Source organism: Notamacropus eugenii, chromosome 2 (assembly GCF_028372415.1).
Source record: "Notamacropus eugenii isolate mMacEug1 chromosome 2, mMacEug1.pri_v2, whole genome shotgun sequence".
In the NCBI taxonomy this organism is placed as follows: Eukaryota; Metazoa; Chordata; class Mammalia; order Diprotodontia; family Macropodidae; genus Notamacropus; species Notamacropus eugenii.
Genome location: NC_092873.1, coordinates 506,303,356 through 506,318,897, shown reverse-complemented (window position 1 = coordinate 506,318,897; position 15,542 = coordinate 506,303,356). Strand labels below are relative to the sequence as shown.

Below are 15,542 nucleotides of genomic sequence, written 5' to 3'. Positions count from 1 at the left end.
GAACATAAATTTTCTCTCACTCCAGGCCTGGCCCTCTCTCCACAGCGCCACCTGGAGTGTACTTCAAGAAGTTAATTTCTGGATGCTCTTCAAAGGCTACATAAGAAAGGGAGAGGTCGATGAGGACAGGTCGAGTTGGGTTTGCTCCGAGTGTGTCGGTAATGCTGGATCACTGAAGAACGGTCTCATGATCTCTTAACAACTACAGAACTCGCGTCTGAGACGATAGCTTACGTATGTTGTAAAAGAAAACACAAAATTATTCCTAGCAGCTTTATTCGTAATAATGAAAATATTGAAACCACCCACGTGCCCAACTGGGGAATGTCTGAATCGAGAGGCCGGTGAGCGTCAGGGAATATTATGATTGTGCCAGGTCATGGGGGAAGAAGACTCAACACGCAATTAGGCCAAGCAGAGAAGCCGTAGATGGAAAAATAGCAGGAACTTGACAGCGCAGACACGAGGGAGTAGGGGAGAGGCCCTGAGCCCGGGAGGCGGAGCTTTGCTGTGGGCTCTTTCCCATCAGAATAGACGGGACCCCTCCCTCTGACACTGTCTTGGATCTAATGATTCGATCGGTGCCTTAATTTATTTTTGGTTTCTAGATGGTCACTGAGCTAATAAAATTTGCTTTAAAAAAGAGAGGGCAGGTTCCGGAAATGTTGTGGATATAGGCACTGAGAGACTTGATGGGTTGGTTTTGGTGAGGGAGGGAGGAGGCAAGGATTACTGGGGAAGTCCAGCGTCTCCCTGGACAGTCAGAGGGAGGGAAGACGGTTGGGGAAGGGGAGATAACGAGTTCTGTTTGGGTCGTGTTGAACTTGAGATGTCCATGGGACATCCAGATGGAGATGTGTCTACAAGATAATGCGGGAGCAAGGGGTGCGTGTATAGATCCGGGAGTTATCTGCGTGGAATGGGCGATTGAGTTCATGGGCTTTGACAAGCTACAATGTACCGAAGCAAGGGAGATGGGGGGGGGGGATGCAGGCAGTGAATAAAGGACCTGGCACTTAGAGTTCGGGGAGAGGGCTCGGCTGCAACAGTAGCCGCAGCCGCAGGCTGAGTCTTTATTGTGGCCCAGCTCCAGTTCGGGTCAAAGAGCCCGCAGACCGTGCTGGAAGCTGTGATCCTGGGTTTGGGTGTTCCAAACGGGGAGGGGGGGCTACAGCGTGGAGGACGCCGGGAGCTGTAGTTCAGAACCAGGCTGGGGGACGAGCCGGCCTCGCTCCGTCACTTGGGCTGCGGTTCCAGGAAGCGGTGGTGCTCGCGGGGCGTGGTCCCCTTGCGGCGGCGGCCCTGGATGCCCCGGGTGGCTTCTCCCCGGCGCAGGGCGTGGCACTTCCAGGCCTCGGCGATTTGCTCCACCTGGGGGGGAGGGAAGGCAGGGACTGTCACCTAAACAGCGCTTCCGAGGAAAGGGGCTTCAGGGGCACGTTGGGGGTTGGGGGTAGGGCTCCCCGGGGGACGCAGAAGGGGTTCCTTGGGGGGAACACTCCTGGGGGGCGCACAGTAGGAGGCCCACTGGGAGGTGCAGAGTAAGAACTGTGGAGTCCTCGTGGCAGGAGCAGGGCGCACAGGAGGGGAGGCCCCGTAAAGACTGGGCGAGGGCGCACAGTAGAGGATTTCTGGGTGAAGGGTCTGGGTCTGGCAGCCAGAGAATTATCCCTACCGGCAGGAAGGGCTCGACCCGGTTCTGCTCCTCCAGCGCGCTCAGCTCGGAGGGGGACAGCAGAGGCAGCCGCAGCTCTCCCACCACGGGCTGGGCCACCTGGACCAAGGGCTGCTCCAGCACGGTCTGAAACAGAGCCCCACCCCAGCCCAGCCTTGCATCTCGGGTCGCTCCAGCCCGGCCCGGACCAGGCCCTCCCCAGCTCTGCCCTGGGGCCGGTCTGCAGCTCCCGCCTCCTCCACTCCTGTCCCGGGTCTTCTCCGGGAGGCTTTTTCGGAGATCAGCTAGTCCACTCCCCTCGGGGAAACTGAGGCAGCCTAGAGAGGGGGCTCACCGAGCTGACCCTCGCCCAGTGGCGAGTGGCCGCAACCAGCTCGAGCTCGTCCACTGCCAGGTGGTCACTGCGCAGCACAGGTATCAGGGCGGCCGGAGAAAGCTCGTGGAAGGCCGGGGTCCTCAGCACGTCCTACCAAGGCAGCCCGGAGTCAGGCCCCGGCCCTCCCTGCTGCCCTTCACCATACCCCGCTCCCCCTGGGGCTGGGCAGGCTGGGCAGTACCTGTGCATGACGGTTGATGAAATTCAGACACCTCTCCCGCAATCTCCGCAAGCCGAAGGTCACTGCCACCTGTCCAGGACGTACACCCGTGAGGCTCAGACCCGGGTTGCCAGGCAGATGGGAGACCAGGCTTCCAGCCTCTGGTGTCAGACACTACCTAGCTACTCTCACACGCGGGGAACAGCAGCACCTTTCCCACGTTGTGAGGGTCAAAGGAGATGTTGTAAAACAGCTCCTGGCACCCTTAACAAATGCTTGTGGATTGCCTGTGAAATGGGGGAGCGGAAATCTCTGCTAGCAGGATGGATCGTGGGACACAGATTGAGAGCCGGAGAGTCTTTCTAGAACCTGCAGTTCCAGCCTGCAGAAGGAAACTAACCCACCCAGAGATGCTCCGGGTCCAAACCGAGCCTCTGGGTTCATGGGAGGGCTGAGTACAGGCCTCTGGAAGACCAGTTTGCCAGGCAGGTGGAGGTGGAAGCAGAGGGGGAGGAGCACCAAAGCAGCACTAGCCGCTTCTGACGATGCCAAGGCCAGGAATTATTCATAACCACCCCAGCTGGGGCTGAGGCTTTCTGGTTTACTACGTGTTTACTGAACTACAGGGAGGGGGAGGAGAAGGCAAGGGTCCTGATCATGCCCATGACACAGATGGACCAAGATCAAAATGAGGTATCCCAACCCTTTGGCCCCTCTAGACAAGTGGGGGAGGGGTGGGGAGGCAAGGCCCCGTCTATATATTTAACAAATGGGGGAAGTGGGGGGAGGGGTAGCAGGCCTAGGGGCTCAGTTCATACAGCTTCAGTTCCAGTCCACAACCACCTGTTTATCACAACAGGAAGTAGTGAAAGGTGAAGGTCACGAGGATTACAGCTATTCTTAGCTCTGAGACCTGAGTGCCTGACCCTTCTCTGGGACTTCTGGGGGTTCCCAGCCTGGGTGAGCAGTGACTAGGGCTGTGCTGACCAGAACAGAGGCCAGCCCTTAGGGTCCTCACAACAGCCAGGTAGGCAGGGCCTGGCTTCAGCCGCACCTTGACAACACACACCCACACCCACACACCCGAGGGCTCAGCCAGAGGTCAAATATTGACCTCATGCCTCCTTAGGCATGACCAGCTGCTTCCCGCCCTTAGGAAGCTCTTAGTCCAAGAGCACAGAAAAGGAGGCAGCCTCAGACCCTGACAGAAGAGGGCTCCCAATCTGGGAGATGAAGAAAAACTGTCTTGCTATAGTCAAGGAGGTCAGAGCTCTGGCGCTGGGCTTTGAAGGATGAGAAATTGCTGCAGGTGCAGACCTAAGGCACTCCAGTGAGGACCTGTCTGGGGCTCAAAGAAATCCACCATTCAGACACTGGCAGCTCAGCACCCTCCTCAGCCCCCCAGTGGGGGTCCCTCCCCTAGCCACCAGAAGATGTGCCCATCTGTGATCCCTTAGTCAGACCAATCCCTGTGATTGTGAGGCTAGCTGGGCCTCTGCCTTCTCTTCCCCACGTGGCTGGGGCTAGGAGTGTGTGTGTGTGTGTGTGTGTGTGTGTGTGTGTGTGTGTGTGTGTGTGTGGGCAGGGAGATTGGGGATCTGGACTCACCTGTAGGGCCTCGCAGACCAGCTCCACATCCAGGTTCTGCACCACAAATTCTACACACAGCTGGGGTACAGACAGAGGCAGGGGTTTGGGGAGAGGGGAACAAGACAAACCCTCTTTAGTGCCCCCCCAGCTTTCCCCTCCCTCCAACACCATAGCATGTCCCAGGAAAGAGGAGGCCCCCACATTCAGGCAGTGACAGCTCTGGGTGGGTGGGGGACTGCACATCTCTCCCAGGCTGGCCCTGAGCAAAGGACATGAAGAAACTACACCTAGATTCAAATCCTGCTCCTTATGCCACCTTGGTCAAATCCCTGCCTTGTCCCTCATTTAAAAACATCCTTTCCTGCCTTAAACCTGTGATTCCCCCTTTTCAAGACCTTGTTACTCAGACCCCAGCTAAGTAGGGAATGTTCTGTGTCCATGCTGAGTTTTCTGGAAAAAGGTAAAAGCACCTCCATGGAGTGAATGGGGGCTCCAGAGGAGGGGCTGAAGATTGGGGACCCAGCTTGGCCAGACCATTAGGCCCTGTTGGTCACATAGGGCCCACATTACACAGCAGCAGATCTGTGGGTGGGGGTGGGGTGAGCAGGGTCTGCCACAAGAAATGCTCCTGAAAACTGGCGCTCTTGAGTCCCGAGGCCTCAGGTTTACCTTCAGACTGAAGGAAAATTATTTAGATGGGCTAGGCCCAGAAGGGAGGTAAGAGGGTGCAAAGGTGTGGAGGTGGAATTTATTCAGAGAAGTACATTGACCAGGACTTCTAAATCTGGGGCCCCAGAGGACCAATGGCAGTGGCTCCTCAAGACTTTAGCTTGGTTTTAGCTGCTGCAATTAATAGGTTTCCTGAACTTGTGGTAACCTCTGATCCATCAGTTCCAGCCATTCTGCGGAGGGCCTCAAGTTGATGTGGGGGAGGTCTTCAGTGCAGGAGTAGATGGGAGATGATGCTGCGAAGGCTGGCTCCAAGGTTGGATTGCCAGGCTGAGTGGGTATTGTATCTGAGGCACTAAGGAGCCCCTAGTATTTATTAGATCAGACTGGAGCTATAGGAAATTGTTAATTGTGTAGAGGATAGAGTAGTGAAGAATGGGGAGACATTGAAAGCCCTGAGACCTGTGGTGCTGCTGTGAGGTGAGGAAGGATGGCACAGACCCTGGGAAAATGGCAGAGGGGGCAGTTCACTGACATCACAAAGGGAGTGAGTTTGAAGCCCTGTCTTCTGCTTCCAGAACAATGCACCTTCCTGCCCCTCTGGATCCATCCCAGATCCCTCAGGCACATTCCCTCCCTGTCCCCTCTCCCTGTCCAGCCTGGCCAGGAAGTGGCTCACCTACCCAAGAACTGGAGGTTGCCCTAGGAGGCCCTTACCTGGCATTGCCAGCCTGCCTCCCCATCCCCCCTACCTCTCGAAGCTCGGACAGCCCATATTCCAGGGATGAAATCAGCACTTCCAGGACCTGTTGATGAGGTGGTGTGAGGTGAGGTAAGGGAGAAGCAGGGTTTGGAATGGATGACTTAAGGAAGGGCCAGGGATAGGACTCCCACCACCCCTGCCCTCACTCCTGCCAGCCTCCCTCCACCTACTGTGCGCCTGTCCAGGGTGATGCTATTGGTGTAGAGGAATTCCAGCACCGTCAAGAACGCCTCAGGGGGCACATCAGCCAGAACTACGGGCTCCTCTGGGGCACCCCCACCGGGGTTCTCAGCACTCAGGAGCTGGCGGAAGTAGTCACATCGGGAGGTCAGGAGGCAGCGGTGGGCCAGCACTTCCCTCCGGTCTTGGCCCACCAAGAATCGCACATCACTAGGAGAGATGGAGAGGCAGAGAAATGGGGGCTGGTCTGAGTTGGGGGCCCTGGGACCCCCCCACCCCCCATCCCTGTCCTCCAGGTCTCAGCCCCTCAGCCTTGGCTGAGCCACCCTCAGATACGAGTTAAAATAGGATGCTGGGGAATGCTGGGTGGTGTGAGCCTGGGCAACCATGGTATGGTAACAGTCAGTGGTATGCAGGTGGCCGAGAGCTGCAGGCCTCCCCCAGGTCTGAGCTTTCCAGTCTCCCCAGCTGGGTGACTCACACCCATCCCCAGGCACCTTTGAAAGGCAGGATGCAGAGAGGTGTACATGGGGCCAGCATCCTGGGACCTGGGAGGCAAGAACAGCCCACAGCTTTCCTGGGGCTGCTAAGTCAGCATTTCCTCACTGGCTTCCTCCCTCCCCCTCCTAGCCAGACACTGAATCTTGTCTAAGGTTAAGTGGTAGGGCTGGGAGTGGGGTGGCTAGGCCCAAGGACCCAATATCCTCCAGGCATTTTCCAGATCCTCTTTACTTCGCTCTCCCCCAGACAGGGCCCAGCTGCCAGCTCTAGGAATGGAGCCCTGGACCTTGAAAATCTAGGCTGAGTGACTGGACAAATCCCTTGTTCTTTCTTCACCTTGGATCAATCAGTTGTGAATGAGAAACTGGTCTCAGACTTCAGACCCAGAACAGAGTCCTTGGGGGTCAGGGCCTGGGTGGGATGGCCACTCCCTTCAGGGGCTCCTGTGGAGCCCAAGGCTGCTGGGGGCTGGGGTCAGAGGAGGAGGGAAGGAAATGCTGAGGAGCTGGTAAAATTTGCCACCCACAGGTTTCCACCAGAGACCTGGCTGGGCTACGCCCACTTTCTGAAAGGTGGGGAGGATGGAGAGTTAGAGAGAAGTCAGAAAGCCTGGGGTTCCGCACCACAGCCAGTGGGGGTGGTGCTGATGCAGCTGTAGCCCTGCTTGGGGCAAGGGAGCGGAGGGCCCCTCCATCCTCTGAGCTCCAGGGAGTTCCCTTACCTATAGCCCCGAGAGGCCCAGTGGGCTGGGGGGTAGGCTGGGGAAGGTGGCTCTCTTAGGCCTCAGCTGCCCAGCACGCATGTGAGCTGCTTCTCACATGTGTTACCATATTCCCCAAACCACTTTCAAGAACCCAGGGTCACACTCAAGATCCCAGAACCCAGACTGACTATGAGAATTGGAAGTCCAATCCACAGCCATAGGAAGGGCACCCAGGTGGGCATCCAGCCTCAGCCTGGTTCCAACCAGCACCTGAGGCTGCACCTTCCACCCTGGCACAGCTCCCCTGGAAGGAAGTTTTCCTTAAGTCCAGCCTCAATCAGCCTCTGTAGCTTCAGACACAATTGACACAGTCTGTGCCCCACTGTGTGACAAAGACTCAGGGCCTGTCACCATCCCGTGATGTAGAGGAGGCCTGACCTGCTAATTGACTGACTGACTGATGAAGACAGAGTCAATCCAGGCAGGAGTTTCCACGTTCCTACAGAGGCCCTTTGAATTGTTAAATTACTTTTTTTTGACTGCCCCCATCATCCTGATGACTCATGTCGAACTTGGGGTCCACTCAAACTCCCAGATCTTTTTTGGAACAAGAGCTGTCTAACCTCTCCATTTGGAAAGCAGATTTTGGAGACCAAGTTTCAGACTCCTCATTTGTCTCCAATGAAGTTATCCTATTCGATTGCCTGTCAAGATTGTTTTGGGTTCTGTGTCATCCAATGAGCCAGCTGTGTGTTATCTAAAGATACGAGAAATTTTGTTCTACACCAGCATCTGAGTCATTGATTAAAATATTAAAGATGGGCAGCCAGGTGGTGCAGTGGAGTCAGGAGGACCTGAGTTCAAATCTGACCTCAGACACTTACTAGCTGTGTGACCCTGGGCAAGTCACTTAACCCTGACTGCCTCCAAAAAAAGTTAAACAGCTTCTGGTTCAGCACAGAGTCCTGTGGCACTCCACTGGAGACCTCTTGCCAAGCTGACACTGACACTGATGGTTAATCCTCCTCAGGGTACATGAAGCAGTCCCTCTTCTCATCTTCTGGCCCTGCACAAAACCTAGATAAATGCCCCATAAAGCTAGAGGTGAGACTTGTCTGTTGTTCCCCTCTGCCCTGCTTAGAGGTGACACCCGAGTTCAGGGTTGGAAGAGGGCAGTAGGGGGTGCTGGCCTGCCCAATGTACACCCCTCAAGCTTATCCTTCACTGCTTTTCCCAGGCCCTGGACTCCCTGGATTCCCTATCTTGGATCTGATGAGCCTGGTGGTTCCAAGTTCTCCAAGGCAGGGGGGAGAGCACCAGCAGACCCCATCTGTGTGGGGCAGAAGGAGAAAAGAGGGGAAAGTCACTGAGTTTGACCGAGGACACTGCCAGGACTGTCACAAAGTCAGCAGGGTCTCTGATCCAAAACCTCCCCTTTCCCCTCAGGCAGCCCATCTGGACCCCAGGCAGGGCTGGGGCAGCAGCTGGAAAGAAGGGAGACCAGCCCTTGCTCTAGAGCTGGAAGGGGCTGTCTCATTTTACAGAAAAAATGGTCTGAGAGAGCCACGCTGACTCCCTCCCTTCTAGGGATCTGGTCCCATTCTCCCTCTCTACCCTCCCCATCCCACTCCCATCCCAGAACTTCCCTGGAGTGGGTTATGCAGGTCAAGGACATTATGCCAGTAGCCTGCTCAGGGCACTACCTAATTGGGCCCCAACCAGGAAAACCAACCAAGACCTGGGAGAAAGCTGGGGAAAAGCACCATGGGGAAAGTGGGGGAAGCAACCTGTCAGCCCTGCTCTGCCCTGCCTCCTGACAGCCCAGCCCACACTGATCACCACTCTTCCTGGCCTGCCTTCAGTCTAAGGTCCCCATGGGGTCATGACATGTACAACCTCGAAGGACAGGACCAGAGAGGAAGGCTCAGAAGTCCTGTAATCCAACCTATAACTGATCAAGAGTTCCTATATCTGCAGCCTCCGTATAAGGGAACATCCAACCTCTGCTTGCAGACCTCCAGTGATAGGGAGCTCACTACCTCCAGCCGCAGCCCTTCTCTGGGACAGCTCTCATGGCGAGAAGGTTCTTCCATAAATGGATCCTAAATTTGCCTCTTGACAATGATTCTGCCCTCAGGGGCCAAAGAGAAGAAGTCTGACCCTTCTACTACAGGAGGAGGTCTGCCATATGTCTGTCCCCTTGACTCTTCCCTGCTTCAGCCTAAAAATGTTCAGTTCTTCCAACAGATTCTCCCAACAGGACTCCAGGCCATTCCTCTAGACACCTTCCTAGTCTGGGATGCCCCAGACTGACCACAGCACTGTAAGAGATCTGCCCAAAGCAGAGCACAGGGGACCATGGTCTCCCTGTTTGTGAAAGCTCTGCTCATCAACTTCACCTGCCATGCCATGTTCCTGACTTATATTGAGCCTGGGGTCCCCTAAGACGTCCAGATCCTTGACCTCACTGTATTTATGGCATTGTTTCTTAGAACTAAGAATAACCTCATTGGTGCCAGGTACAGAGCTGGGCACATGGGAGGAATACAGAATATGACAATGTCCCAGAATGTTAAAACTGGACGAGGACAATCGAGCTGAAGCCCCTCATGGTCCAAGCAAGGTAACTGAGGCACAGAGAGATGGATGACTTGTCCAGGGTCAGATGCTAGCAAAGCAAGCATGCTTCCTGCCTCTGGGCATGAAGTCAAATTAGACTATGTGCTCCTTGAGAGCAGGACATGGCCTCTTCTCAGCACAGAAGGAAGGCTCAGTCTTTGATGGCCCAGAAGAGTCAGGCACCCCTTGCGCTCTCATCCCCTACTGGTCCTGGGCTATTTTATTAGGCTGCCTACTCCTGGTCCAGAGCACTCCCCCCACAGTCAATGACCCAATCAGGAAGCTTCCTGGGTGCTAGGCACCCCTAGACATCACCTGGTACCAAACTACTTTTCCTGAGAGAAGTGTGGGCAGGATCCTTATTGGCTGAAGCAGGTCCCCTACCTAGGCTCCATCTGGACAACCAAACACAGGGTCTCTGCCTCAAAAATGGATGTGCCATTGGGTGCCTTGTTTAGGTTAGAATGCTGGGTAGAGAGGAAAGGTTAAGTTTCTGCAGGCAGACCCAGTCATGTCCAGAGTCATTCAAGGTCAAGGACAAGGGTCAAAAGGAGCCCTCTCTGAATAAACTCAGACTGACATCCCACAGGGAAACTGAAAGATTCAGGAGTTCAGAAGCTTTGGAAGCTACCTTAGGCTGAATTAGTGGGGAGAGAGCCAGAGAGGGACATTCCCACTCCCCCTCTCAGGAAGAACAACTGAAGTGAGAACAGAAATAACACAGGGTGACCTAGGAGCTGGCCAGTCCTGAGCTAGCCCAGGGAAAGGCTCTCAGCTTCTGGGGGGCCTCCCCAGCTCAGCAGGGCACCCTCATCTCCATCTAGCCTCAAGCTCATTCTTTCCCTTCCACAAACCTCCTCCATCCTCTGAGTCACCAAGACTGAAACCTGAGTCATTTGCCTCCAGCCTCCAGTACTTTATCCAATCCTTCCTCCCCAGTGCCACCACACTGGTCTGTCTTTAGCACTAGCTTCGTGATGTCACACCCCACTCTCCCACCTCCTTAGCTTGGCATTCAAGACCCGCCCCCCAATAGGACCCCTTTCTCTCAAGCAAACAGGTTCGCTCTTCCTAAGCACAGCCTTAGACATTTCTGCCTTTCCTTCCTGGTCATCCCCCTCCTCTGAGAAGTTTTCTTTGCCCCCCCACTCCCCACCCCTGATCTTGGTGACTTCATGCTTCTTCATTCCTTCCTCCCTCCCTCCCACCAGAACAACAGACTGTCCCAATGACTTTTCACTCAGCACTGGGCTTGACATTTGGCAATGCTTGGACTCATACACAGGTGTCTCTGCCAAGGGTGGGGACATTCCCACTGTGCCTAACCTCTCTACTGCCCAGAATCCTGCAGAATCAGAATCATGGAACCAGAGAGTTAGAAAAGCCCTTAGAGGCACTTGTCCAAGATGAATCTGAAAGAAATCCTCAGCAAGTGGTCATCCACTCTGCTAGAATACCCCCAGGAAGGGGAACCCACTACTTATTCAGGCAGCATTCAATACATTCTCAAAAAAAAAAAAATAATAATAATCTAGATAGAAGGCTGTGGAAACAGACCTGAGCCAGTCTTTGCTACTTAACTGTTTGTGTGGCCCTGACCAAGGCTTATTTCCTCTCTGGCCCTCAGTTTTTCTATATGTAAAATGAAGTGCTGACCTGGGTGATGTCTAAGGATCCTTCTTGCTGTTTAAAGTCTGAAGACCTGGGCTGGACTCAGGTCTGCTACTTACTGTGTAAAGCCTTCTCTCTGAGCCTCAGTTTTCTCCTCTGTAAAATGGGGAGCATAATGCTTTCCCTAGCAGTGCTATGAATCAAATGCTTTGGCAAGTCTAGCTTCTCTAGGATGCAGAGCTGAGCAGGAGGCTCAGGGCAGAAATGCCAGGGAGAATGAGGCCAGAGTTAGCCTTGTACATAAGACACCCTGCCATCATGGAGGTCCTTAGGTTCACTTTGATCCCTAGGCAAGTCATGGGTGCTGGACAGCTCCTTTCCACTATCCATTTTTTTGTCACTACCCCCTGTCAGATACCCATTGACCTCTTCTCCCTAGTGAGCTGACTGCTGTCCACCAGTCTCATTGTGTCCAGGCCCCATGTGCCCACACCTCTTCCTGGATTGGAGAACTTATAGAAGCCTAGATGAAATAAGCAAGGGTCCTATGCAGAACAGACAACAGAGCTGGGATTCAAACCCATGTCCCTGACTCTAAAGCTTATGCTCTTTCCCTTATGCCATCTGTGGAAGCCCCAAAGCTGATATTACTGCCCTCTGCTAGTGGTCAGAGTACCACCTGGGCTTGAGCAGGGCACTTGGGATTGCCTGGGGGGAGAGGAGGGCCAGGTTCAAAACCCATGAGGGCTTCTAGCCTGAGGAGCTTTGAAGTCAGGGGACCAATTTTGCAAATGTTTTCACACACACACACACACCATTTCATCCCACCTATGCTACCTCAAGCAAGTCCCTTCCTCACTCTGGTTTCTTGCTCTGTAAAATGGGAAAGTTGGATTTGCTGACTTCTAAGAATCCTTTAGATTCAAATAAGGCTAGGAGTTGGAGCTTGGGGTGACTTAAAAGAAGCTAAGTTTCCAGAAACAAAGAGGGGAGAGTCCTCCTTATCTAGGCCCAGGGCCAACCACTCTTGGGAGACTTTGCTTGGTTCTGGGAGACTGGCTTTTTTTAAGGCATTGATAAGCTGATCAGTGCCTGGGGAGGGTGACTTAGATGGGCAGGGGAGAAGCACTGGGGGAAGGAGCTGGCCAGCAGAGAGCTGCCTTCAAGTAACCCTGGGACTGTGTCAGGCGACAGGAAAATGGGTCTTCTTGGGTGAGGACCCAGAGAGCAGAGGAGATATGAGGCGGTGGGGGGCTGCAGAGACTGAATTTCCAGAGAAGCTTCCTAGCTTTGAGAGCTGGCCAGAAGAGGAAGGAAGGCTCCCCAATGAAGAGAGTCTTTAAGCATAAGCCCTACGTCCCCTTGTGCGTGTGGGGGGTACTTGGAGGGGTGGGGGTAATCTTAGTCAAGGGTAGGTTGCAGGCTCAGGGAAATCCCAGGCAGCGCGGAGAGAGGACGTTTCCCTGGCACACCCAGCGTCCCCGCAGACACAGATGCGGTGCACACGTGCACTCACACAGTAAGAGTGACACGCGCCTGGGCGCACCCAGGCCTACACTCAGCCTGCGCCCAAGCTCCCCCGGACAGCGGGGTACCCCTGGCACTGGCCACTCCCTCCACTGCCCCGGAGCTCACCTGAAGCGCGCACAGTTGAGCAGCCCCCGCAGGGCGGCCCTGAAGGTGGCTGGGTCTCCTTGCATCGAGTGGGGCGGAATCTGGGCCGGAGCTCCGCCTGGAGGCCCTCCCGGGGGTCCCATAATCCAGGCTGGAGGCGGCGAGGTTACCGGCCGGGTGGAGCCCGCGCCCGAACCCGAGCCGGAGCCTGAACACGAAGTTCGCACCCGGCCGCGCGCCCGAGACCTGGAGCCTTCCTGGCGGGAACGGCAGCGGACGCGGGCTGGGTCCACGCAAATGCTGCTGCTGCCGCTGCTGCCGAGGGGGGTCCCGGCCCCAGACAGCCCCGGCCGGGCCCCCCCAGAGCTCCCAGCCCCTAGGCATGGAATCCCCCTGTTGGCGTCACTTCCGGTCACTGAGGTCCCGGCCAGCCCTTCCTGGGCGCTGCGCCCAGCGCTCCGGGAGCCTCCCTGCAGACGCCCTCCTCCCCTGGGCAGCGCCGCAGCCACCACCGGGCTGAGCTTCTCGGGCCCCGATGGGGCAGCCTGACCCATGAGCCGCCCGGCCCGGCGCCGCCGTCCAGGAGCCCAGGCGGGCCGGGCTCAGCAGCCTTGGACAGGTCCCCCGGGACCCTGGCCTGGCCAGGCAGGGGCTGCAGCCCAGGCCCCTGTGCCCCCGCAGAGCCCGCTACCTTGGGCTGGGTCCGGGGCAGAACCCCTGAGGTCACAGTGGGGGTGGTGGGGCTTGGCATCTCCTCCCTCCCCCACCCCTACCCTGACGGTTGACTCAGTCCAATCAATGGGTAACTCTTGGGGCTGAGCTCAGGTGATACCGCTCTCTCCTTCCTCACTCATCCCTGACCCAAAGCTTAGTTCTCCCCGGAATGAAGGAGGGAGGGAGGAGGAGGGGAGGAGGCCAGTCCCAGGGCACACACCCCTCAATAGCCCCAGGGGCAGAGTAATGGGAGGACAAAGAGCCTGAGGACCTGGGTTCAGATCCTGTCTTAGCCTAAAACTCCAGCGTCATTGCCAAGAAAAACCCACATGGGGTCACGAAGTGTTGGTCATTATGGAAAAGGACTTAACAACTCCTTGCTGCTTCCCAGTACAAACAAATGATTGGAAAAAATGAGTCCAGAGGTCCCAACGGCATCACCCCTATCCCTACCTTCCCTCCCATTTCTGTAGGACTTTAGGGTTTGAAAAGTAGAATTCTATCTCTATTTTACAGATGAGACAACTGAGGAAATCCAGGAGGGTGGGTTTCCCCGACAGTCAGTGTTGTGTACTCTACACCCATCCCATGCCTCTCTGTTCCTATTTATGCTTCTACTCCCCAGGCTGGTCAGGGACAGCCCTGCAAGGGGTAAAGGTCTTGTGGGGAAAGCCCTAGTGAATTCCTAGGGCACCCTACCCAGCCTTGCCCCACCTGCTCCCATCCTTGTCCTAGCCCTTTCCCAGCCAGGCTAGAGTCTAGGGGTGCCCCAGGATCACTGCTGAGTCACTGACCCTGACTTCTGACCCTAAAAACTCACTCAGCAGCCCTCTTTAGACTCTGGACTCTCCCTGGGAGGTGATGAAATGAATGGTTCTGGCCGCCTGAACGCCTGAACAAAAGTCCCCCTCCCCTCATTTCCCAGAGGGGGTTTTCCCTGGCAAACCACAGGGCCAAAACATATTTGACTCTCCTTCCTAAAATCCCTTTTGGTTTCAATAGGCCTGTGAGGTGATCCTGTCTGTCTTATAGGAAGAAACTGAGGCTGGGAAAGCAGAAAGGGCTGGCCAGGGTCACTCAGTCAGTTAAGGACAAAACAAGGACACGAGAACGCACTGGGGCCTGACTCACACCAGTGTCCAATTTGCCACCTCTTGGTACCACAGGACCAGAGAAGTCCAGGACCCCCAGAGGAGGGACTTCAGAGGCAGCAGGTTTACCCGACAAAGATTCCCTTCACCACATACCCAAGGGCTCAATTTACCTTTCCTCAAAAGTTTCCAGTGATGGGGCACTCAGCACTTCAGGAGGCAGCCCAACACTTCCAACTCTGGCTGCTACTTTGTACCTTCCCTCTACTGTGTTTGGGAACATAGAACCGAGTGGGTCAGCACAGACCCAAGTCATCTCCATTTCCCACTTCCAGAATCGTTCGACTGACCCTAATCAGGCCTGGGTGTGGGGAGACGATCCAGGGAATGATTCAACATTTCCAAGGGTCCTACATTCCTGACCTCAGGGTTCTCTAACACCCAGGTTCTAATTCAAGTCCACTCACTAGTTGTGGGACCTTGGGTAAACTGAGATACCTTTCTGGGTCTCAGTTTCTTCCACTGTAAAGTGAAAGTGTTTAGCTTAGAGATGACTTCAAGTACTTAAAAGATTTATATGGAGAAGTTTTGTTCTACTTGGCCCCAGAAGGTAGGACCAGGAATGAGGAAGGGGGGAAGAGAGAAAGAGGAACAGGAAAGCTGTAGAGACCACTTTAGAACAGACTTAAGGAATAGTTCCCATACAATTAGAACTATCTATTTGTGGAATAGACTGCCTGGGGAAATGAGTCCCCCCCCTCAACTGAAGTCTTCAAGTGAAGGCTGGATGCCCATATCTGGGTTCTGGAGGAAAGCACCCTTGTTCAAAAAAAACTCAGGGTTAGAGTGACACAGGAGGAAGAGGACCCCTGCCCACTTCCTGCTTCTGACACTGATTTCTCAGCTTGTTTCCTCAGATATCAGCTGGAGTTCATAACAAGGCTCCAATGAGATCCCTTTGATAAATGTTAAAGCTTTCAGAAATGTCCACTCCATTCCTAATGCATGGGCACAGAAGTGAAGTGGGTCCTGCCCTCAAGAAATTGACATTCTTTAGGTAGGGGAGACATTTAGGACATATCAAATGCATCCTAAGTAGTTTCTGGGATTCAGAATGGAGCCTGTTGTCAGGGTAACAAAGGTGACATTGTACAGTAAGTCAAAACCAACCAGTCATTGTGAATTATAGTTACTACCCTAGGATTTCTAAGTCTTCTTTCAGCTCTGATTCTCTGCAATAGAGCTGGTTGCCATTACCCTCTCTTCCCCCTTCCTC

At 54.8% G+C, this 15,542-nt stretch overlaps 1 protein-coding gene and 1 long non-coding RNA gene across 3 annotated transcripts; one reads left to right on the top strand and one right to left on the bottom strand.

Annotated features, from left to right (window-relative positions):
* Positions 1–259: 259 nt before the first annotated feature.
* On the bottom strand, positions 260–13,151 carry BTBD19 (BTB domain containing 19). Of its 2 annotated transcripts, XM_072649219.1 has the most exons (8): positions 12,483–13,150; positions 5,404–5,623; positions 5,223–5,276; positions 3,820–3,879; positions 2,233–2,301; positions 2,010–2,141; positions 1,676–1,801; positions 260–1,371 (listed from the first exon to the last, which is right to left on the bottom strand). In XM_072649219.1, exons 1-8 carry the CDS (start codon positions 13,013–13,015, stop codon positions 1,237–1,239), a joined length of 1,329 nt encoding a protein of 442 aa, XP_072505320.1. In that variant the 5' UTR covers positions 13,016–13,150; the 3' UTR covers positions 260–1,236. The 2 variants fall into 2 exon arrangements, with proteins under 2 accessions (XP_072505320.1, XP_072505321.1); XM_072649220.1 differs by lacking the exon at positions 3,820–3,879 and having other exon boundaries at positions 12,483–13,151.
* LOC140530044 (uncharacterized) lies at positions 4,931–8,728 on the top strand. The gene is made up of 2 exons (XR_011975779.1): positions 4,931–5,302; positions 7,855–8,728. It is a non-coding gene; the product is annotated as an uncharacterized lncRNA (long non-coding RNA).
* Positions 13,152–15,542: the final 2,391 nt, after the last annotated feature.

Coding starts and splice junctions, on each gene's coding strand:
- BTBD19 (XM_072649219.1), bottom strand. CDS start 13,015: ATGGGTCAGGCTGCCCCATCGGGGCCCGAGAAGCTCAGCCCGGTGGTG. Junction 2,302..3,819: donor TGGTCTGCGAGGCCCTACAG/GTGAGTCCAGAT, acceptor CGTCCTGGACAG/GTGGCAGTGACCTTCGGCTT. Junction 1,372..1,675: donor GGGTCGAGCCCTTCCTGCCG/GTAGGGATAATT, acceptor CCTCCCCCCCAG/GTGGAGCAAATCGCCGAGGC.